General features: G+C 42.8%; 1 protein-coding gene across 1 annotated transcript; it reads left to right on the top strand.

Annotated features, from left to right (window-relative positions):
• The first annotated feature begins 865 nt into the window (after positions 1–865).
• On the top strand, positions 866–22381 carry rapgef3 (Rap guanine nucleotide exchange factor (GEF) 3). Its single transcript, XM_080854569.1, has 27 exons — positions 866–1178; positions 5686–5730; positions 10687–10793; positions 10940–11061; positions 11240–11414; positions 11893–11977; positions 13740–13800; positions 14349–14425; positions 14584–14730; positions 15066–15178; positions 15375–15463; positions 15798–15876; positions 16102–16258; positions 16472–16551; positions 16639–16669; positions 16938–17016; positions 17240–17377; positions 17601–17698; positions 18158–18283; positions 19582–19763; positions 20351–20441; positions 20545–20595; positions 20748–20835; positions 20967–21031; positions 21220–21274; positions 21391–21465; positions 21558–22381. The coding sequence occupies exons 1-27, from the start codon at positions 1095–1097 to the stop codon at positions 21674–21676; spliced, it is 2619 nt and encodes an 872-aa protein (XP_080710695.1). The 5' UTR covers positions 866–1094; the 3' UTR covers positions 21677–22381.
• The last annotated feature ends 1305 nt before the right edge of the window (positions 22382–23686 follow it).

Genomic DNA, 23686 nt, shown 5'->3' with positions numbered 1-23686 from the left:
TTAATTACATCAGAAAATCACATTAGTGCATTCTTTTAATAATGTAAAAACTTGAAAGAAGTGTGGGGCTGTGGCTATGTTCTCTTACCAAACGTTGAACATTTCACTTGGGATATAAACAGAACAGAACACCAATAAAAAAACCTTTGAATATCTGTATGTGTATTTGTATAGTGAGTTGTCAATTATAACTCACTAAACTCAATAACCATCCAATTAAACCCAAGGAGATTTTTTTTTCGAACTTTTGATACCTGGTAGTACAACGACCAAAGAACAACAAGAGCCAGTGTACCTCCTGTGCGAGTCTAAAAACAACATTTGTCCCAAGAGTCATCTGATAACTTATCCTAGAGTCTGTCTGTGGCGCAAACATTGCAGAATTAGCGGTAAAAAAAATCGAGGAAGGCAAACCATTTCATGTAGCTCAATCATGTATCCAACTGAAATGTTAATATTCTAATTATATGTGTGGCATTGGTGCACTTATGTTGGACATTAAATATTGACGTTCGGGAAACATTGATAAAAGTTTTGAGTATAGGCACTTCATTTCATATGAAAAAAAATCAACACGGCATGCTATAAGTAGCCTACGAATGCTAAATAAATCTTTCCCCAGTGAAAGTAGCCTACACCGATTACTGTGCTTGCTAAGCAACGGCTCTACCACGGAACAAGTGCGACCACGCAAACAGCGAGGCGCGCCCACAGAACTGGGAGGGTGAGTGGGCACGAGTCAGTGTTGTTGAAGGCAGGCTTTATGTCTTGCTAAATGACTTGCTTGAGTTGGGGTAGAGCGTAGTTGGAGACAATCAGACAGTAGCCTACACGCAGTCAGTCCACAGGTGCTCGTAGCCGACCGGGAATAACGAAGGCATGTAAAGGGATGTTCTTGGACGGAATGCGATGTATTGGTCTGAGATGACACGATGTCGGTTGTTTTTAACAGAAGATGGAACATGTTTTGGGAAATTGTTTTCTCTCGTCTCGTATCGTTTTGACCACCCATTCAATAGGCGAAGGGTCTGTTTTCATCTAGTGTTCTGAAAACACATAAACTACAATAAATCAGCAAGGACAGCGCAATAATCATGCATCTCTTCCGGAGCTACACCTACCGGGTCCACCCTGACCGCTATTCCATGGACACACAGACTATTCGAGGCATCAGCTGGGTAAGCTGTCACTCTTGAACCAGTCTATTCCAAGTTTGTAAAAGGTGAAGGAAGGCTACAAAAACAGGAGGAGTAGGCTACAGTTTATATGGTACTGTTATCATCCAAATCAGCAGTCTCTTCAAACCCAACGTTTACGAAAGTGCCCGATCAGTATTGACACATGGTCTTAATGTTAAAAAAAATGACCACCCTGCTGTAAGTATTAATGGAGAGAGAACATTCCAGCGTGGAGTCTGAGTTATCGGTTAAAAAAGTTAATTGCACATGTATGAATAGTTATAGACATGTATGAACTTGATATCCAAACAACTCTGATGGATTAATGAAGTCACAAGACTGCAGTTTTACCTGTAGAACAGGTAAAAGGTATTAGAAGCGATGAAATGACTTGAGTCAATATTTGATGGAAAGGCCATGGCTTCCTACATGTACTCCCACAAACACACACACACACACACACACACACACACACACACACACACACACACACACACACACACACACACACACACACAAGCGTCTGCGAGTATATAGTTATGTTTTGTTCTCCTGACCGTGCCAGACCAGTGTAAAATTTGAGGAGGGGTGGGATGTTTTGTATGGATAAAAATAAAGGGAGCTGCAGTAGCCTCAAGATGTCAGTTGGCGACTGGTGTGGCGGTGGGCTGGGACCCAGCTATCACAACACACACTGACACACCAGTACAACGTGCAACTCCTCACGAGCAGGACAGCGAGGGGTTTCTCACAGCGCTCTATTGTCTCCATGTGGGTGTGGGTGCAGCGGAAGACTGCTGAGTTTTTTTTCTTCTTGTCAGGAGCCTGGTTAATAATAGAATATTGTTTATTGTCCACCTGAAGGCCTAATTCCTCTCTGTGCTGGAGTAAACTAAATGCGTAGAAAGGGGGTCTCGGTCACAGGAAGATCCAGATCACTGCAGTTCTCATTCTGGACTAAATTTATCCTGCGTTGACCTGAACGCACACGTGCATGTACAATCCCCTCACACACAAACAAAGACACACACGTAAACAAGGACAGTTGCTACCAGAAGAGATTTGTCAAGTTATCTACCAGTCTGTGAAGCGAGGTATTGAATGTGATGTTGAGCAGGTTATGACAGAAACTTATTTGTAAGGCTAAGCATTTTTCTGCTCACTACAGACCGTTTTGTTCAGTACTTTGACACCCGAATGTAGCCAGCTGTGTTTTACAAAAAATTATCACAATCCTGTTCATGTTGATTACAATTAAGTTGTCACCTCGTTAGGCTCCTGTGTTAATTGCGTGCTAAGTAATTTCTCTTGATCGTCAGAACAAAACTCTCCTGGAGGGGGGAAAAAAAATAAACATGAACCACCCTGCTGGACCGCCTTGTAGCTTTCATCTAAGCCACTTCAAAGATGTGCAGAACAAAAAAACCTGATCCAGTTTAACCAGCCTCACACTGGGCATTAATTACACTTTGGGAATGAATAGATCCCCTTGCTGAGCCGGTCTGCGGTGGCCCCTGGGTGGCTGTCGCTAAGACCTTAAGACGGGGACCTCGGGGTCAGTGCCTCGGCATTCCAGCCCTGTGGGTGATGATATCTGGAGGTAAACCAGGAATAGAGTGAAATACCTCACATTCATAGAGGCCTCCACTCATACAGATAGGTGCTCAGGGGGCACTATTGTCCCCCAGCATGCCACTGCCTACTCCTCAGTCCAGCTTTGTTTTTCCAATGCCCATTTTTATGTTGACACAGGAAAATTTTGTTATTTAGGCTTGACGTCTCTTGTTTGATCGGAGTAGTAGAGGTCAGAGGATGTTGCAAGGTGTGTCAGGTTTGGAAATTAGCAGCAAATTATTTGCTGACTTGTCACCAGCAACAGCCAAATGCACCACTGCCTGACATTTTTTCACCAATCAGAAGTAATATATTGTACCTCAGGACTGTGACCGTGCTGGCTACAGCAACGAGTCTGTACAGTTTACTCAGTACTCGGTCAACAGAACAAGAGGGCGGAGAGATCTCTCCTTCACACTCATTATGCCCATGAGGAAAAACTGTGGAGGAGGCTGTGAAAATAAGGCATGTGTGTGTGTGTGTGTGTGTGTGTGTGTGTGTGTGTGTGTGTGTGTGTGTGTGTGACAGACAGAGAGAGAGAGAGAGATGTAGAGATCCATCTCAGGTCTATCATGTCATCTCTCTTTATGATCTCGGCTCCCCAAGAGAGAGCTCTCAAGTTATTCTAAAGTGTGTCACAGAGACATCTATAGCCCCGTCATACAAACAGAACAATACACGAATGTCAACCTGTCTATTGTCCTGATCGCATGAGTCTTTGACACCAGTGTGCGTTTCCAGCCAGTACTCTGCATTATTGTTCATTGAATTTTGGCCAGGAGGAAAATACTCAGTCAGTGCTGCTAAGGAAAGTGCAGGGACTCCCTCTGCAGTATTCTCTAACACAACCTGTACAATACACCTCGGTAAATAATTAGAGCTTTAATTAAGCTATGTTTGGAAGTGAGGCTCACATGCAGGCACTATTGTGTTGTCCCTCTCTGGAGTCTATTGCCCAGGGTAGCTTGGCATAGGAGCCCAGCAAATGCCATGTTGTGGCTGGCTTGGGAACAGAGGCAGGCAGGCTGACAGGGAGCCATAAAAGATAAGTTACAATAAGAGTAAAGGAACAAAAGAGGAAGAGGAAATCAGCTCTGGGATCTTGTGACAGGGGAGTTTTGATTGTCAGTGGGTTTGAGATGAGGGACTGACCTATAAGGAGTGCGGGATACAGTGTATGGTGTGAAGTAAAAATTAGGTTTTGAAATTATTTCCACCATAGACACCTGTCTTCAAGTCAATTAATGAACGCTCATGTGGACAGTCATTTTGCTGTAAGTGTTCATGTATTAAAGAAACGTTTCATTGAAATGTTAAAGTGTACTTTTAAACCCGAACATGAACTGCACTTTGCCTAAAAGTTTATGATTTATGACATGCCCGTGCGTTGTTCCTTTAGTGACTTAATGCATCTTTTTTTGCCGATTTATGCCTGTTAAGTTTGCTAAAAAGACAGATGTGCGTAACTAATGTGCAAGTCCACGGGTTCAGCAGACATCGGCCATCCTCCATTTTGGTCTTGCGAGAATATCCAACATTTCATCCAGACTTCTGTAATGCCACTTTCCTCGAAAGACTTAAACCATGACTGTCCTCCAGTGAAATGGCAGGGAGTTTCTGCCCAAGTGGTTTCAGCATCTGTAGAGTGTGCACACCGCATGACAGAAGGGTTTAAAACTGAACATCCCATCAGCCATGGGGACATTAGATTTGCTCTTTCGAGAGCCCTGTTCTCATTCACACTTCTTTGCCCAATCAAGCGTCTGAAGTGTTTGAGCCCATCAGTGTTGTTTTGCAGCGCTTAAGTAGCCGTGCGCCTGGCCAGAGAAATGTTCTCAGTGGAGTCACATTGGAATTGCATGCATGCTTTGAATAAATGCTGTTTTTACAAGTGTAATCTGCATTTCCATCAGATTTATAGTAGACATTGCAAGATTTTACCATACATGGAAGCATTTCGGCAGAACTGCTTTAAATGATAAGGATATGTAGCTAGATCTATGTCAGACCTATGAAAATGGCTTCTTACATGTGTGTGCTCATTTCTGTTCTTGATTTTATCTTACAACTAGTCAGGCCAGTAGTGTTGGAACGCCTTAAAGCAAAAGTACCAGAAAGTTACTCTATCACTCATGTGTTTTCTCTCACTGCTACCTTTAATTAATAATTTGTCCATCTTATTAAATGCAGTTTTACCCTTTTGTCATTCCATACATTTCAAAACACATATAGGTCAATGGTATGTAGAAGGCATTCTTCTCAGATTCCTGTATGAATCTAGGTGTGTTATTGTGTTTTGAACTACAATGCGACTCTAATGAGCTGATGGCAGGTGCTGGGGTTATGGACAGTCCATTCCTCAGATGCCATTCTGTGTGGTATTTATCCAAAGGACTGCTGCATTATCTGTTCCTTTTTTGTACTGTTATCATTTTTGAAATGCTGAACCCCCTCCATCACCTGTCACCAATTAGACATTGCAATCAGAAGACCCTAAATATATCTCTTGAGTGTCTGAAATTCTTTTAAGCTTCATAACTGAAAGGATGTTACATTTCTGTTGAAGGCTGTCTGAATCAGAGTGAGAAAATTGGTTTAGCATATTGAATTCTCCTGATTAGTAAATGGTGCCATTTCATTTTCCTCAGAAATTGTAACTTTCATATAGTAGATTGATTTCCAATGTTTTTCACATTTCAAGATGGTGACTGGCACTTCATCCTTCACAACTGTCTCCCTGAGCAATCACACTTACAGTGTCCTTCTTTGCATCTCATTTTTACATACGTGACCTCAAATTAGTTCAACAGTAGCGTGCTCTTTGAAGAACTCATAATGAATGTGAACTTGATTGTGCACTTATCCATCTCTCTCTCTCTCTCTCTCTCCTCAGACTCCTTTGCCTGACACCCTGGACACGCAGAACACTATGAAACAGGTAGGGGTGTGTGAAAGCAGAAGTTTTATCTTCTTCCTCTTCGTCTTCAGAGAAAATAGGGGACAGCCAGTGTCATGATACATATGGTATTACATGTACTATAATACTATACTACATAAATAAAAACTATTAAAACCAGAGATAATTACAAAAAATAACTCTATAAGCCATCTTAGCTTCACGAGAGGAAGAAGGGCCGATGAAGCCACAGCCTGAATACAGTCCTGAATCGCATCTGATACAGTTCATTGCTCTGCTCAGTGCATTTCATCCCCGGGCGCCCAGCGTTTCCATTTTTAAGGCCTGACGCGTAATTATCTAACTTCTCGTATATCAAACTCATACAAACTTGCTTGTGCTTAATGCTTTATGGCCTTAGGCAATAAGTGCCATTCAGACCAGCCAGCCCAGGCTGCTCAGAACAGCTGGGAAGCTGTGGTGTGTGACGGCCTCGTATTGACGTAGTGTGTGTCTGTGGGTCCTCTGGTCAGATTTAAACGGCTTGGCTCGAGCGTCGCCAGCGTAATAACATAGCTCCACTGACCAACAGGCTATAAAGTATGGCCTCTGTGATGCACGGCAGCGTCCTTGTGACCTCTCTTTCATTTCTCGTTCTGATGCAATCCTGTCTCAAGACAATCAACATATTTACTGAGAGGAGATGCTCAGAAGCATAAAGTGTGGTTATCTCTCATTTTTTGAGGCCCAGCGGGTTAAACATTCAGAATCGTGTCAGCTCCTTCATCATATGATGCATTTCTTCACTGCAGGGCCATGTGACAAAAAAAACGGTGTTTCGTAGAAGAAAAAGTGAAGGAAAACTGTATGTCATATGTCTGCCATACTGTACGTACATCATTAAACGTAGTGTCTTACTCAGCTAAGTTACTGCTTTATGATCATACAAAGAAATTCTAACATGTAATTACATTAATTACATGATTTCTCCTCCGCTCTCTCTTGTCCTTCACTTTCTCCTTCTCTCAGTAGTTCCTGTTTCCAATTTAAGGAGTGATTTACTTGCTCAATAAAAGAGTAAATCAGTTTCTTTAATTTGCAGTGAATTTTTTCCCGGAGTGCCTCCCTGTCTTGTTTGCCAGAGTTGCAGCGCTTGCACACTCAGTATCTGCTGAACTTGTTCTTTTACTGTGTTAATAACCTACATGGCTGTTGGGGGCAGTTTTTTTAAACACGTATTAAACACATGCACACAAACACACACATACACACACTGACAAAAAAACACACATACCAAGCCTCGTCGGCAGAAGGAACAGTCACAAGGAGTCTAAAGGGCACTCCTCAGCCCATTAGGACTAACTAACTGCTCGCCCCCCCGCCCTGTCCAAACACACCCCTACCCCACCCTACCCTCTCGCTGTGTGGCTTATCTCCATTCTGTGAAAAGGGCTGCCCATCACAAACCCTTTCACCTCCTTAACTGAACTCCGACCTAGAACTTAGAAGACCAAACTTCACAGTTAACAAAAACACATTAAGTTTTCATTGAGTCAAATGCTCTCCTGCACAATGCTGCTACAAACATCATTCTAAGCACGTAGTAATAATTCCCAACAACATCAGCATGAACACGAGCATGTAGCCATCTATGCCCGTCAGCACTGGAGTTTGGTTACTTTTTTGTTGACGTGTCTACTTGCCTTTGCCTTTAAATGCCTTTAAATGCCTTTTCCCTATGAACACAAAGCACGGCCAGCCCCTCAAGTGTTTTGTTTTGTTTGTGTCTGGGCTGTGTGCCGCTGTTTCAGGGGCCAGCTGGGGTATTTTAGGCGTTCTTAGCAAACGGGGGAAACTGCAGCTTTGGCTGAGTCTGCCGGAAGTCCGAACAGACACTATCAGCACCGTGCGTTCTGGAACAGACACTATCAGCACCACGCTTTCCTGTGATTTTGTGAGCCTAGCTGCTGGTGCTCTCCGAGACATAATTCGTATGGTTGCCAAGGTGACGTAAGAGCACAAGGCAGGAACAACTCCGATGAAGTGCTGCCCGGGAAAAAAACAAAAAACATTTGAGGTATTTCAGGTATCCTACAGGGCTGTAAACTTTCAAGGCTGTGCTGTCACAAGATGGAGTGCTCTGTCTGAGGTATTGGTGTGTGATGCATTACCATCAGTGAATCAGAGCATGGGGGCCTTAGACAGCCGGACACTGCCTCCGAAAGTCTGCTAACTAGCTTGCTAGTTCAGTCTGTTGCACTATTTCCACAAAGTGAAGCAAGCGTTTCACTTCTCTGGCCTTTATCACAGGCCACATGTCTCACGTCAAAAGTTTGAGGAATTGACAACCCCATGGATAGAGGCCTGCAAATGATGTGAAGTCATACTCAATCTTCATTCCATGTCATAGCCAGTGTCCTTTGTTGATGATATTGTACCTCATCCACATAGCCTGTCACCATGCCCACTGTGTGGTTAGCACTAGAAGGGAATACATGAAAAAAGTCATAAGAGACTCTTGGCTACCCACAGCTCGCTCAGCCCACCTCCATTGTGTTCTATTTCTCTGTAGTGGAGGTTCCACACAGCCCACCAAGGTCAGGCTGAGGCCGATTGTGTTGAGTCGCCCACACGACCAACCCAGCCTTCGCTGAGCCACACACTTTCTCCTGAACAGAGCTAAAATGAAAGTGCTCAAAACGTAATAAAATAAAATGGTGGGAATAAAGAAAGAAAAAAGAAAAAAAACCTGATATGATATGTCACAACTCAGCTCTACGTGTAGCATGAAAATGTATAGTGGCTCAACTACAGTCATACCATGCCCCATGGGGACGGGGCTTATCCAGCCTAGATGTCCTTTTGCACATTGCCAGTCAGTCAGTCTCTATCATGATAATAGTCTCACATGACATGTGAGACTGCATGCATTAAGCAAAAACCGTACCTCATATACGTAGAGTACTCCTTAGAAGCCCTAGAGTCCTCTCGGGCAGCAAAACACTTGTGACCAAGAGTGGTGGGGGGAAGGATTTTCTCAGTGGGTTTGCCCACAAGACTGACGTAGATTCTGTACTGTAGACTGGCTATATGGCGTCGATTGAAAATTATACGCATTTGACAATTTATGAGCACTCAGGTACGTCATGCAGTATCAGAACTCACGTCTGATGCCAGAGGTCTCCGGACAGAGAGAGAGAGTGGCTGTGGGTCCCACTGGGAGGGGGTTGTGGGATAGCCATGACCTCCAGTTGGCAGTTCCTGTCTGTCCTGGGAGCTAGGACGTCAACACAGAGATTTTGATGCACCAAGACCAGAAGTCATTCCCTGTGTGTAGGCAGAGGGAATGAGAAACCAGGACGTTGGTGGATAGCTGAGTGGCTTTTTAAGTCTTTGCTTTGTATTAGACTGCAGGTAGATGAATATTTTGAAATGTCAGACACACTATAATTGAAAAATTAACTCCTGTTCTATAATAGTAGATAACCTATTTCCCTATTAGAAAATGAGTAGTTGCAAGTGAGGAAAGGGTGTTCGCAAGTCCATTTAGCTTTTCAAAACAACCTTTTAGTAATTCAGCTGACAGGTATTTACCCTTGATTAAGCTTCTGCCAGGATGGCGGTGTTGGTCTGTCCTGTAAAGAGATGGTTGGCTGCTGAATGTGGTTGCATGACAACCCTAAGTCTACAATAAGAAGATTCAATAAAACCTACTTTTGAACTATTGAGGGATGGAATTTATTTCCATTATGCATCACAAGCTATAGGATTTAGGGATAGGGAACCACAAGTCAAAGGCTGTATGTGTATGTGATGCATTTTACAGTTTACATGTAATCTTTCAGGAAATCTGTTTGTTTTCTGTTCCTTCTGTGTGGAAGAAATAGAGGAGGCAAGAAATAGGGTAATGTAGAAGGAGGATTTTCTTTTTTTGCGGTACTCAGCTCATATCCCAAGACTGCCACATTCAGCCAAACACAGACCCAGAGGAAACTTTGAAACAAACATGCAACTGTGTGAGGCACACATGTCAACACAAGACAGGAAATGTGGCGCATGAGAAAGAAAACAGAGGAGGGGTCAGGGTGTAGAGGAGTTAAAGAGTCAAAGGGTCCGACGTTCTGATGAGCTTGTGCCAGTTAGGGGTCCATACTGTAGCCCCTCTGTGTGCAGCTCGGCAGAGCCAAATTGCTCAGACAAGCAAAAGAGAAAGAAAGGAGCCGCTTAGCAACAGAGATGGCACGCTCCGCTAGCTCCGTGAGCCACTGCGTCCATCAGTGAAAAGCGGTTGGTCTTCGCCAGTATTTACAGTCTGTTTGGGTGCCGGAGCGGGACAGACTCCTCAAGGGATGAAGGAGGGCTTGGAGAGAGAGAGGAAGAGAGAGAGAGATAGAGAAAGAGAGTAATCAAGTGAATAGAGCAAAAACTAAACAGAGAGAGTAGAGGGAGATTAAGAGAGTTGGACTAAGAAAGAGTAAGAAAGGGTGGAAGACAGATTGGGAGAAGATAGACCATATTTGAATGTGAGTGGTAGTTTGCAGTGTTAGTTTGGGGGAGGTGTAAAAGAATGTTGCAGTGTGGATGTGACACTCTCACCTGCTATCTGCCCACTCACTGTTAAACACACACACACAGAGACATTCACCAACACCTCTCAAACAAGTCTCAACTGTTGTTCTGTTCATGTTCAACCTGACAGAAAGGCTCTGCTTTGTCGTTCTGATAACAGCGTCCCTGTAAACCCTTTCCTTAATTTTTACTCACTAATCAGATAAGCTGATGGGGTCCACACGTCCTCCCGTTGCGAGGAAAACTCGTGCCTCATTGGGTCTATTATCATGTTTGATTTGATTACTTCTTGACAGAGGGTACAAATGGAAAGGCTTGTTTCAAATATTTGATTTCCCCCAACCATGTGCCCTATTTCATTTCCCTCCATTACGTGCCTGTGTGCTAATGCCTTTGTGTTTTCTGTTCTTCTCTCTCTTTGTCTCTCAGTTTCTATCAGAGAGGATCATGAAAGCTGCTAAAGCTGTGTCCAGTGCATTAATTGAACGCAATCCAGTTCTGTTCAGAGATCGAAAGCACCATTTAAAAACATACAGGTATGCATATATTATCTCTCTGTGTTTCTGTAATTAAGAGGCCTGAATGATACATTTTCATTAAAAAAACACATCCCTGCCTTGTCACAATGAGCTTCCAAATCACAAATTTATGTCCTGTCCATTTCCCTTTGTCTCCTAAATAGACAGTGCTGTAGTGGGAAGGAGTTAGTTGATTGGCTGATGAAGTTAAATGACTGCTCCCAATCACGAAGCCAGGCTGTTGGCATGTGGCAGGTCTTGGTGGACGAAGGCATCCTAATTCATGGTAAATGCACCACAGCTAATTCTGTATGAACCGCAAATTCTAGGAACATAAAGGTTTTCTGAGACGAAAAACTACAAATAGGCCCGACAATAATGGCCACATGTGATTTTTATAGTAGATTGTGTTGAAGGCTGTCTTAAATCGTCTCTGGCATAAATGTTTCTTTCCAATGTTGTAGTGAAACAAGAGCTGAACTTCCAGGACAGAGACACACAGTTCTACCGCTTCATTGACACAGAGTTTGACCTCTCAGTGGATGAGAAGGACTCAAAGGAGGAGGAGCTCCAAGAGAGTTTGTCACTGCTCATCCAGATGGGTCCTGATGCTCTTCTCACAATGATTCTGCGCAAACAGTAAGTACATGTTAAGGGGTAAATATGTCTATATATAACAATTACCAATTCAGTGGTGACAATGGGTAGGGTTTTGGCAAGCAAAACAAAGAAAATGTGGTGTCTCACCAACACCAGAAAAGGGGTCATTTTTGGAAAGCCTCATATAAATGAACACAGCAGGATTTTCTGAATCATTTCTCCCTCACCAATTTTGGTTTAAAATACCAAGCCAGTCTAGGATGACACACTAAAGCTGACTTATGAGGTATGGTATTTGAACACAAGAGCTGACTTATGAGGTATGATATTTGAACACAAGAGCTGACTTATGAGGTATGATATTTGAACACTAGAACTGACTTATGAGGTATGGTATTTGAACACAAGAGCTGACTTATGAGGTATGATATTTGAACATTAGAACTGACTTATGAGGTATAATATGTGAACACTGGAGCTGACTTAACTGATTTAAACATCGGTGTGTTTGTTGCAGGCCGAATCAGAGGAGTGCGGAAGATATGGAGGTGATTTATGAGGAGCTGATGCACATCAAGGCTGCAGCGCACCTGTCAACCTCAGTGAGTGAGCTCCTCCTGTGGCCTTAGGGACATTCACACCACAGTCTCACAGATCTAAATACTGACTCATCTCCTCCTCCCCCTCCTCCTCCTCCCCCAGCAAGTAAGATAGATTTTGCCAACAGTTGATACAACGGAAAAAATCCTAGCCTCAGACCCCTCCAAAGTCACTCCTGCAAAACACATGAACGTTCAACGCCTGACTAGCCTACTACTGGGGCAGGAGTCGATGAGAGAGACAGTTTTCAGCCAGAGACTTTATAAGGACTAACCTTGGGGAGAGGAGCTAACTCATATTTCATTCTCACAACTACAAAAACACACAAATAAGCTGCATCAACACATTTGTAAAATGTCTCATTCAAAGACAATATAGACTTAACATAAGTTAAATACCCTTAAACAACACTTGCTCAAAAATACAATGCAAACACCTGCAAACATATACACAGATAGATTACATACAAGATACGTGTAAACTACGTTGGCGACAGTTCAGGAAAATAACAAATTCCCCCAAAAACAAACCAGATTATTATCTCACCATGGTGTCACATTTCAGTTCCTTCAACTCACTTGGTTGCAACAATCATTATCTCCTCGTCTCCTGGGGCTGTGTTGGGTTGAATTGCTGGGTTAAAGATGGTTATGCTAAATGCCTGCTTCCTGTCTCTGTGGTGGGTGTTTTTACTGAACTGTCAAGCTCGGCTTCTGGACTTATTTAGCCGTCTAGCTCAGCTATCTAACAGCTTGCTAGCTGAAGTAGTGTGAGCGCCTAGGCCTACTGCAGCCAGCTGTTAGACAGATATTTGAGTCAGACAGTAAAATAAGCGCGGCACTATTATCTGCATAGTTTTACAAACCGTAGATAAATATTCAGTTTGTTGACTTCTGTCAAGATGACCCTTTTCAGCCGCATGGTGAGTTTATTGACGCTCGCTGTAGCATTACACTACGGCCTGAATGAAACAACCCTGTCATCCAGTGGTTGCTCCATTGCATCGATTGGATGGGAAGAGGGCATTTGTGTGGATCAACGCTTATTTGTGTATGGATGGTGAAAAAGCGGGACGGGACGAATGAAATGATTTGAAAGGCAGATTTTCTTTTTGTTGTCAGAGCATTTAATCTATTCATTGGATGTAAAGAGGATTTCTTGGATGAGGTTCAGAGAGACTGGACTGAAGTGTTGGGTCAGCTCAAATCCAGCTCATTCAAAAACTGCTATTAAGGTCAGGCACAGGCAATCCTTAGCCATTTATTGCTGTGGTAAGTGTCAGGTAACAAGTAATAAGGTCAAGGAATTGATTAAATGGGAACACGTAGAGTATTATTTCACAGACTCTTGACAGATCCGCAAGGTTCTTGGCAAGGTGAAAGCAATGCCACACTTTAAGAGATCTCTACACAGAGGACTTGTGCTGCCTTGGGGGGCCATCAAGGATGAGGTGGAAGACAATGATGAATAAATGTTGGTATTCTGGATAAAGCAAGGCTTTTACAGGGGATGTGGTGGCAACACCAGCTAAATGGACAGTTAGAGCGCACATAGGGATCAAGGTTGAGGAGTGATCCAAAAGCAGCGGCCACAAGCAACTACAAGAATAAGCTCATGAAAAATCTTTGGCAAGGCCTGCTGGTGGAGTGCGCTTCACAAGTAGCCGAACATGTGGGGAGGGAAAGAATGTGTTGTGATGTAATAACACAGGTCTTTTTTAGCACTGCCAAAAATGTGTGTGATCTGTTCTGTCTGTCGTCATAGGTACGGAAGGAGTTGGCGGCTGTGCTGGCGTTCGAGTCTCACACCAAAGGGGGCACAGTCTGTGAGTGTGAACATTGCACTGACGTTTTAGCGTCTGTAGGCAGGCAGCCTAACACACACACACACACACATACACAAGCATATGGAAGTAGCCAAAAGCATATTACATTCATAAACACTCAGAAAACTCTCCACATAGATGATGAGAGAGAGGTGCTTGCAGCACAACATATCAGCCTGTGAGAGAACCAGGTTAACGGTGCACAGGTGGAGCATCCTTTAATGACACCGAGAGTGGCTGCTTTTGCTGCCTGCATGTCAAACAGCCTGAGTAGGTGATACATTTGCATGCAGCTCCATAAATGGACCATGTAGTGATTGTATGATGTCACAATAAAAATGAATAATTTTGTGCTTTCTATGGCAAAAGGATTCTTACTATTAATCTAGTATCTTACTGGGTTAGAATGTTAATAACCTTCTAAGAGGGAGTGTGGTCTAATTGTAATCATAAACTTTGCTATGCTAAGACATACCATCAGGTGAAACGGAAATTGTCGGTGAGATGGCAAGGAGAACGAGATAACCAATTGTCTCCTTGTTTTTCAGTGTTCAGTCAGGGTGACAAAGGGACTTCCTGGTACATCATCTGGAAGGGGTCTGTTAATGTCATCACACACGGCAAGGTAAAGCTATTTTCCACTTGCAGGATGACCCCTGAGGCCAAGTGTTTTAAATAGCCCTGGAAAAGGGATGACAAATAGGTCCTTTGACAATGCACTCGCTGGGAGTAAGGAGTAAACAATGTGGCGTGTAAGTGTTCTTTTATGTTCGCCTCCTGCAGGGTCTGGTGACTACGCTGCATGAGGGGGAGGACTTTGGGCAGTTGGCCTTGGTCAATGATGCTCCCCGATCTGCCACGATCATCATGCGTGAAGACAACTGCCACTTTCTCAGAGTGGACAAACAAGACTTCATACGGATCCTGAAAGTGAGCAGTGGACAGGCTATAGATTCCTCAGCAGACAAAGATGGACTTTTTAAGGGCCAGGACTTATTGCTGAACAGACTGTATGTGAACATAGTACAGGCATAACATCTTTGAAGTATGATCTCAATCAGTCTGTTTGGCCTCCTTTGAAGAAATTGAGCAGCACAAATGTGCAGTATGTTAAATCTAAAAAAAAAAAAAAGTTTTTGTTGTTTTGTGCTTATACATTTAAACAAGTGTATAGGTAGATCAACATTCTTCTATAGAACATTTGTGCGTGTTTTTTGGTATATGTGCACTTAGCCTTGGGCATGTCTTGACACCGTGTGTTGTAGGATGTAGAGGCCAACACTATGCGTCTGGAAGAACATGGGAAAGCTGTCCTGGTTCTTGAAAAGAGCTCCGGACAGGAGTTGACCAATCAGGGCGGAGCAGGAGGCAGCAGCAAGTACGCAGCCTATCGAAGTTTGGCCTAATGCACTGTGAAGTTGAGCAGGTTGCTAACCCAATAAAGATGCACAAACAATAGAGAGCAAACAAAGTCATGGCGTGAAAGGAGCTTTGGGAATCACCTGGCATGTTTAACTTTCTGAACAGGGTAATAACCACAGAGTTCAGTAACATACCATAACTCTCTCTCTCAGGTACACTGTGATGTCAGGAACACCAGAGAAGATACTGGAACATTTACTTGACACAATTAAGCTGGACACAAATGCGAGCGACCAAATAGGTAGTGCAGCTGTTCTCTACTTACCGGTACTCCATTTCAATAATCAGAGCAATAATGCTATTTTGTAATGCTCTCGGCTTAGTGGAACGGGGTCATTGAGGCATGATAATAGTCACTCATGAAGGGAGAAAAGGTTTATTCATACTGAAGTTGGTCATCTATTCTCAAATTGTTCACCTGTGGGAACAACACTGTGGGCACACAAATAAGAGACATAACATCTAGAGGGGGACAAGCCTGTTATTTAAAGAATGCCATGCACCCTCAATGTGACCTGGGAAAATTAGGTCAGCTCTAAGTGTATTTTGTAAAAACTGTGCCATTTTCCCCACAGATCCTTCTGTGAGTGACTTCCTGCTCACCCACCAGGTCTTTATGCCCTCTGGACAGCTGTGCACCGCCCTACTGAATCAATATCCTTCCACCAGAATCACCACTCCCTGGGGACTATATGTGCTTACAGTAATATCAAGGCTATGAGGTTTTAGAGGGGAGACTCTTAACTGGGATTAACATCATGATCATTCAATCTTTCTTTTCAGTTCGGGCTAGCCTCATTAATACAAGGTCTGATGATGTGTTATTCATTTTCTCAGTCGGTCTTGACTCATTCAGAAGTCGCATTTCCTTAATGACAGCATCACTTACCATGCTGAGCCCTCAGAGGGCTCTGAGCTGGAGAAGGCGGCCTACGCCCTGAACACCAAGCAGAAGATTGTGAAGTTGGTTCTCCAGTGGGTCTCGCTGTATGGACTTTTTCTGAAGGAGAACCCTCCAGCGGTTGACTTCCTGGAGGTAATTTTTGTCATGATGATAACAATGGCCAATTTAAGATACAGACTGGGAAAAGGGTGAGTTTGGAAAGGCAACTCCATTTCTTCATATAATGGTCGTCTTTTAATATGTTTCTGCTTAACGTAAGCATTTGGAGAGGCAATTAATGTTCTTTTGGAGGTTTGCCTTAAACAGGTATCAGCATAATTTGCTTTTTGTGCTCTTTGGAAACAGAGCCTGAATAAAGAGGTGACAGTCGACTCTCGCCTCTCTGCAATGCTTCGAGAACAGCTCAAGGAGAGGAGGAAGAAAATGTGAGTTTAAGAGCAACAAATGCACCTGCACCTGAGTTCTATAAAAAATGTCCTTATAATTTGCTTCTTTCCCAAACACTTTCGCAGGCTAGACAATGGACACCAGCCCTGGATTAGGGTGAGTGCTTTCTGCATCGTGCTCTCTCTTGTGGGAGCACTGCTGAGATAACATGCACAGGCTTCAGTCTCACTCAGCCTTTTATGACACGGTCTGATAAACACAATGGAAAAGTAAACAGTACTTTCTCCAAGTTTCCTTGGGAAAATGCTAAGTGCTATACTGCTGAGGCTGTCGTTATCACAATTTGCTGGGCAACTTTTTGAATATTTGATTGAATTTACTGGAAATATGCACTGACATTCATTTGTTTGATTTTTTATTTTAGCAACATAATCAACTTGATTGGTTCCTGGGCTATGATATCCCAGTTGGAAAGTGTCAGGCCATCAAGGTTAATGACAAAGGTCAGTACCACCACATTCGATTACCTCTATCTGTGTTGTACTTAAGGAAGTCTGTGATAGCATCAAAGGATCTACTGTTGTAAAAATTAGTAACTTATTCATTGTGGTTTTGTTATTTTATCAATAATAATCAAGAAATTAATTGTAATGCACACAGTGGTCAACTGTAAACCCTGAAAATGTATATGTCCTATCCATTGTCTGACATCTTGTCTTTCTTCAGTCCTGCATGAGATCTTCAGGCCTGACCACACATTTGTGTGCCTGATGCTGCCAGTGAACTCATCTGTGCAGGACATCATGGAAGCCATGGCAAATACAAGCAGAGATCACGTTCTTGTCAAAATGAACTCTTCAGGAGGTAAGAGATGTTGCTCAACCTCAGCAGGAAAGAGTTAAGGGGTATTTCAGTTGTGTCATCTGTTTGAACTGTGCAAGCACACAATGACGTCAAATTCATTACAGAGTACTTAAGCCTATAGGAAATATTGGGTAATTGGTGTCAATAGTGCTGAGTAAACTTTACCCTTTTAATGTTGTGTGAGATACCGGTGTTGAAGTGCCTGTGCTCTCTCCTGTCTCAGATAGGGAGGAGCTCAAGCTGGAATCCAGGGCTGTCTCCACGTCTCTGGGTCTGAATGAGAGACTGTTCCTCTGCTCAGCCAACCAAGTGGATAAACTGGTGAGTACACTCTGAAAGTGATTTTTTTTTGTGCGTCTACACATCGCCTGTATTCAGAGAAAAGGGTCCTGTTTATCTCTGCAGTGCTATTCACGGAACGGAACAGTCATAGCCGAGACACTTACCAAGACATGAATGTGGTGATTCACTGGTGCCCTCTTGGTTTTGGGAGTATGATTTGGTTCGATTTTATAACCAGCTATGGATGATTTAGACAAGACCATCTGTAGGGCAAATGTGACACACTTCCTCCATATTCATTTTAAGCCTATGTCATTATTATGAAGCACTGAGACTTTTCTTAAGCAGGAGTCTTACAGTCAAAGAACTGACATGGTATGTGTGTGTGTGTGTTTGTGTGTGTGTGTGTGTGTTTGTGAGTGTGTGTGTGTGTGTGTGTGTGCGTGTGTGCGTGTGTGCGTGTGTGTGCGTGTGCGTGTGCGTGTGTGGTCCTCCAAGGCACCCCTAAAGGAGCAACTGGGCCCTGAGGTAAACACCATGGACACACTTGAGCAGATGGGCTCCAAGGACATTGCTAGCCAACTCACCAACTATGACTGGGAGCTGTTCACCGCCATGCATGAGGTAGGAACATGGAAGGATATGTAGGTTTATGTGTCAATTGAAGGGAAAGAAGAATATCCAATGTGAGAGGAAACAAATGGGGCTGGTTTTGTTTTTCATGTTACTGATGTTTGTCTGTACCACTTTGGAAGGGCTAATACTTGATGGTTTCACTTGGCATAAAAAGACAGATTTGATAAGGGTCCTATTTTGCACGCACACATTTGCCATCTGTTTATGAGGTGTGATCAAATTGCCCAACCCACAGTCATTTCCAAATCCCACTCACCATCTCTCGCCCATTCATTTCCTGTTTCTCTTCTTTGTCCTATCGAAATACAAAATAAACAAACAACTAAAAAAGGCTTTTTACTTTCCACTACCAGCCTTTTTCCTGAATTTTCTGTTTGATTCTGACCAGGTCACAACCGTGACTTACAGAAAGTGGAGGATCGCATATACATTAAATTTCATTACATTTATTAGCCAAACTTTAACTATCAATAAGATTACAGCTTTGGGGGATGTGAAACATCTGAATGACTTCATCATTTTGGAGAAGGCTGAGGCACATCCTTGTTGGCTTAGAACAGAAACAGTAAGATGACTCCCAATTTCACATCAATCTGCAATGAGCAGACTAACAGTGTGACCCCTTTGGCCTGTACATGCTGACCAAAAGAACCCCATGTATATCAGTACCTATATCACTTTTAACACTTAATGTTTGACACTTAATGTTCTCAAAAAGGGCAAAAGAACTGACATCCTTGCAAACAATAAATATTCCATTTCAGTCAGAATATTTAACATTTTATCTAGCCTTAAATGTAATGTGTTCTAACTGCATTACCCACAACAGGTATAACAATAAAAGAATGAGATTGGAAGACAAGCTCATTGATGACAAATGATAACAGAGAATATTTAGAAAGAATAAAAGCAGGCTTGGTACTTTTTGAACATCTCACTATCTGTATGTAACTAGTTTTCAGAACAAGACACCCTTGTTGTCTGCAAATTGGTTATACAGGTGCTATCTGAGGTATGACCTAACACAGGTATTCACAGTGGCTGCAGGTTGGTAAGCGTGGCATATGAGGATTGTATGGAGAGGAGCAGTGGCACGTAGATGTCACTGTGGTATGTCAATGACTCAATCCATGTGTGGCATGCAGAATCTGATAAAGCATGCGTCTTGCATAATCATGGAACTGGGCCTGTCAGTTTAAGGCCTGTCGTTTCAACTTTATTTTTCCTCTCCTCTCTTCTCTTCTCCCTCTCTTTTTTCCCCAACTACCTCATCCATGCTTCCACAGACTGAGCTGCTCTACTATGTTTTCGGGAGGGAGAAATTCCCAAACACCACGACTGCCAACCTGGAGCGCTTCATGCGCCGCTTCAACGAGGTGCAGTACTGGGTGGTGACGGAGCTGTGTCTGTGTGTAGACCTGGCCAAGCGGGCAGCTCTGCTCAAGAAGTTTATCAAGATGGCCATTGTGTGAGTATGAAAAAAAAACGTTATTGTCCCAACAATCTCATGGCTACATTGCTCTCAAACTGATGATGGCTTGTGTAAGGCTGCAGAATTGCCAAAAATGTAAAATACAGTTCTGTTCCACTTTTGTGATGAATCCAAGCGTCACATCATAGATGCAAGCCTGTTAAAGCTGTGGGGGGAATGCCATGTTTTCCGGTATAAATGTCATCAGATTCAGAGTCAATAGTCACATAGCTGGTAAATTAGCTTACTCAAATTAATTCAGATTGCCCTGGTGTGTGTGAATACACATGTGGGTGTGTGTGTGTGTGTGTGTGTGTGTGTGTGTGTGTGTGTGAATGCGTCACAGTGACTCAGGCATAGTTACAGACACACTTACCAAGCCTTTCATAAAATCCCATCGCAAACATTGAGAAGACATACTTAGAGTAATATTCAGCTGGGTAGTAAGAGTGTGGTCATAGTCTGGCCTAGTTTCGGAGAAAGGTAAATATATCAGTCTTAACCTTTTTCTTCCTTTTGATCTTTTCTATGGGGTAGATCATTTTTTGCATTAGGTGAGTAACCTCGATTTGTTCTTATTTCAGGCTGAAGGAGCAGAAGAATCTCAACTCCTTTTATGCTGTGATGTTTGGCCTGACCAACAGTGCGGTCACCCGGCTCTACAAAACCTGGGAGGTAAGAAGGATAGCAGAAGTTTATTTGGTTTCATTTGGGATGGTTTATTTACAAATAACCACAAAATTCAAACTGGTGGTTGTCTCTGAATTTGCACTATTAGAGAGTACCTAACAAGACACGGAGGATCTTCACAACCTATGAGAGAATACTGGTAAGCTTAGTCCAGTGTCTCTGGATTTTTTTCATTACAAATATCCATTGACAGTGTGGTTTAATTCAGATGTAATTGTGGTTTGTGTATTGTTTATTGTTTGGTGTTTTAAAATGACAAATGTAATGTAAATGTATATTTGTAATGTTCAGGATCCTGCCAGGAACCACAGGGCATATCGGCTGGCGGTGGTCAAACTCAGCCCTCCTTATATCCCCTTTATGCCTCTCATATTGAAAGGTAACACTGACACAGCTTATGCTTAGCTAGTGTAGTTTAACAGATATGCCAGATGTCCGTTTGGTAAGCAATATTGACTGCTGCCTTGTCAATACCCTTACTTGTATGTGTTTGCTTGTGTTCAACAACAGACATGACATTCATCCATGAGGGAAATAAGAACTACACCAACACTTTGGTGAACTTTGAGAAAATGGTGAGTGTGCTAGAATAATAAAGCACTTAACAACATTATTTAATAATGATATAACATGGACTTAAGTTTTCACTTTTCTTTCAAAGTTGTGAATGTCGGTCATATTAGATATGTCATCGTGAGCATCTTTAAACAAAGCTGTCGTATCACACACTTATACTCTTCGATATCCTTCTTCATCTCTGCAGCGCATGATCGCCAGGACATTGAAAATAGTGACGGGTTGCAGGAATCAATCTTACTGTAAGTATCAACTGCACATTACACAGTGATGCATTCTGCATTTAAAAACGTACAATCTACAGTCGAGACTGGCTGGAGAACTGCATAAACAACCTATCTGATGGTCTTTCCTACAGCAGTGCCCTCCTCACCACAGAAGGGCATGACGGAGCGAATGTTCCTGGAGACTCCTGCCATACGTCTATCCACGTGTAAGTTTATGTCAATGGATAGACCTGAATGATACACAAAACAACTGTTTCACCTCCTGTTCCCCTTGTGTAACTGCCTCTGTCCTGTCCAGATTCCGACCTTTCGCTCACTCTGCGCAGCACCAGCAACATCCGTCACTACGTCCAGAACCTCAAAGTCATCGACAACCAGAGGAAGCTAACACAGATGTCCAGGGACATCGAACGCTGACATTCCATGCATCAAAAGCACAGGGCAGACTGTGCCATCATTATCATGTAGAGGCCAAGCATTGCACTGTGTCTTATATTACTGAATCATCAAGCTATATTTTACAGTATATACAGCCTTTGAACTTAAAGGGATTGTTCACCCAAAAACTAAAATTCTGCCGCTATACCCAGAATCAGTCCAGTTCAAAATGTGATATCTGATTGAATGGACATGTTAGTTTAGAACACATTGGCAAAGATTCACTTTCATTGTATAACGGAAAGAGTGAATCTGTCAGTTTGTTGGCTGGCTGTCTAAGTTGATGTGGGGTTTCACTGACATAATTGTGTGTACAAATGGCAAACAATAGCAGTGTTTTCACATTTGTGTGAACTATCTGGATAACCTACAGGTGTATGAGCCTTCTCAGAACTGGTTTAGCTGGTAACAATTGAGTCGGCCAGAGAACATTTCTTCCTGGCCTACAGTGCCCCCTAGTGCCTTGATAGAGGCACATGAGAGGATGCACAGTACAGCAGCAACCTGTGTACATGGCTGAAAAATGCAAGTTATGGCAAAACAGGATATTATGGTTAGCTTTGGGACCATTCAGCCATGAAGATCCCTGGTGCCATGGAAAACACTGTGGGCGATATATACAGTCTGAGGGTCGCAGTCTGAGACCGAAGGACTTGTGGTCATTTTGGATAGGATGGAAATTATGAAGACAGCACAATCAGTTTTGTAGTTTTTACAGTTAAATGTATGAGCAAAATATTTCATATCAAATGTATCAAAGGTTTATTTTTTTCTAAATAAATTATTGAAAACAATATGGATGGGTCATTACCGACTTTTTTTTTAAGCTCTTTGGGAAAAACAAAAGAGAAATTGGAGGGGAAAAAGGACCGATGTGATGAGGTCACGGTTGAAAGAGAGCCACAGGAACCATCAGGAAGCCAAAGAAGTGCAAAAGAAGGTGTAAACAGAGGATCTGTAGCAGCTCAGACTGAATATGTGGTACAGTGCGCAGAGAATTAAGGTTATATTCAATGTCTTCCACAGGGGGCATCAGTGTCATAATTTCATAAACGTAAAGGATTTTGCCACAACCTATTTCTAAAATATAAAACATATTCTGGTTTGTTTAACACCCTTTTGTTTACTACATAATTCCATATATGTTCTTTCATAGTCTTGATGTCTTCAGTATTAATCTACAATGTAGAAAATAATAAAAATAAAGAAAACCCATTGAATGAGAAGGTGTGTACAAACTTTTGACTGGTACTGCACGTACGAATATATAAACTTTAAGGTACAGGTACACCTTTGGCAGATTCAGCAACTTGCTTCTTACGGTCCTCTGGCTGTCTGTTCAGTGTGTGTCCTCAAATGAACTCTGGTGTGGGAAACAATCAGCGCCTCGGACCGAGCCACAAACAATGCCAGCCAATCAACATATTACCTCAGGAGCACGGGAGGAAGGGGTCCTAGAGGGTTTACATGGTACCAAACCTGCCCCCTGACCGCAAAGAGGCCATGCTCGTTGATATGGCAGACAGAGCACATACTCAACCGTAATGACGGCACTCCCCCTGACACAGTATGCCTTGTGATGGGCGGGGGTCAGGCAGGACTGGGAGGATAACATGACGACGTGGGCCCAACATAACTTACAGCGAGATTTGTGCATATTTCGTGGACTCCACTCCTGCTAATTGAGTGTGTGTCTCATGAGCCTTGATGTCTCTAGCTTGTTGGTGAGGTTGGGAACACCAGACAAGACTCTGCAGTTCTTGCTTGGCTCAATCAATCTGAACACAACTGATGATCGAATGGGTAAGGCACTTCCTGAAGCTAGTCATTTTTTTATGGATTTTTGTTTGAAACTTGGAAAAATACCAGTTACACTGTAAATTACTAAAATGGCTCTGATGTTTATCATGTGGTAAAGAGAAAGTGAAACAGGCCAGTGCTTCTAGAGTGATTGTTAGAGTTTTATGTCATCTTTGCCCGCAGATCCTT

The sequence above is a fragment of the Sprattus sprattus genome (assembly GCF_963457725.1).
Source record: "Sprattus sprattus genome assembly, chromosome: 16".
Lineage (NCBI taxonomy): Eukaryota > Metazoa > Chordata > Actinopteri > Clupeiformes > Clupeidae > Sprattus > Sprattus sprattus.
This window is presented reverse-complemented; position numbering and strand designations above follow the sequence as displayed.

Excerpts from the sequence above, each read along its gene's own strand:
- rapgef3 (XM_080854569.1), top strand. The coding sequence starts at position 1,095 with ATGCATCTCTTCCGGAGCTACACCTACCGGGTCCACCCTGACCGCTAT. Across the intron at positions 21,032-21,219 it reads TGGTGAACTTTGAGAAAATG|CGCATGATCGCCAGGACATT; the intron begins GTGAGTGTGCTA and ends TCATCTCTGCAG. Across the intron at positions 21,466-21,557 it reads TGCCATACGTCTATCCACGT|ATTCCGACCTTTCGCTCACT; the intron begins GTAAGTTTATGT and ends TGTCCTGTCCAG.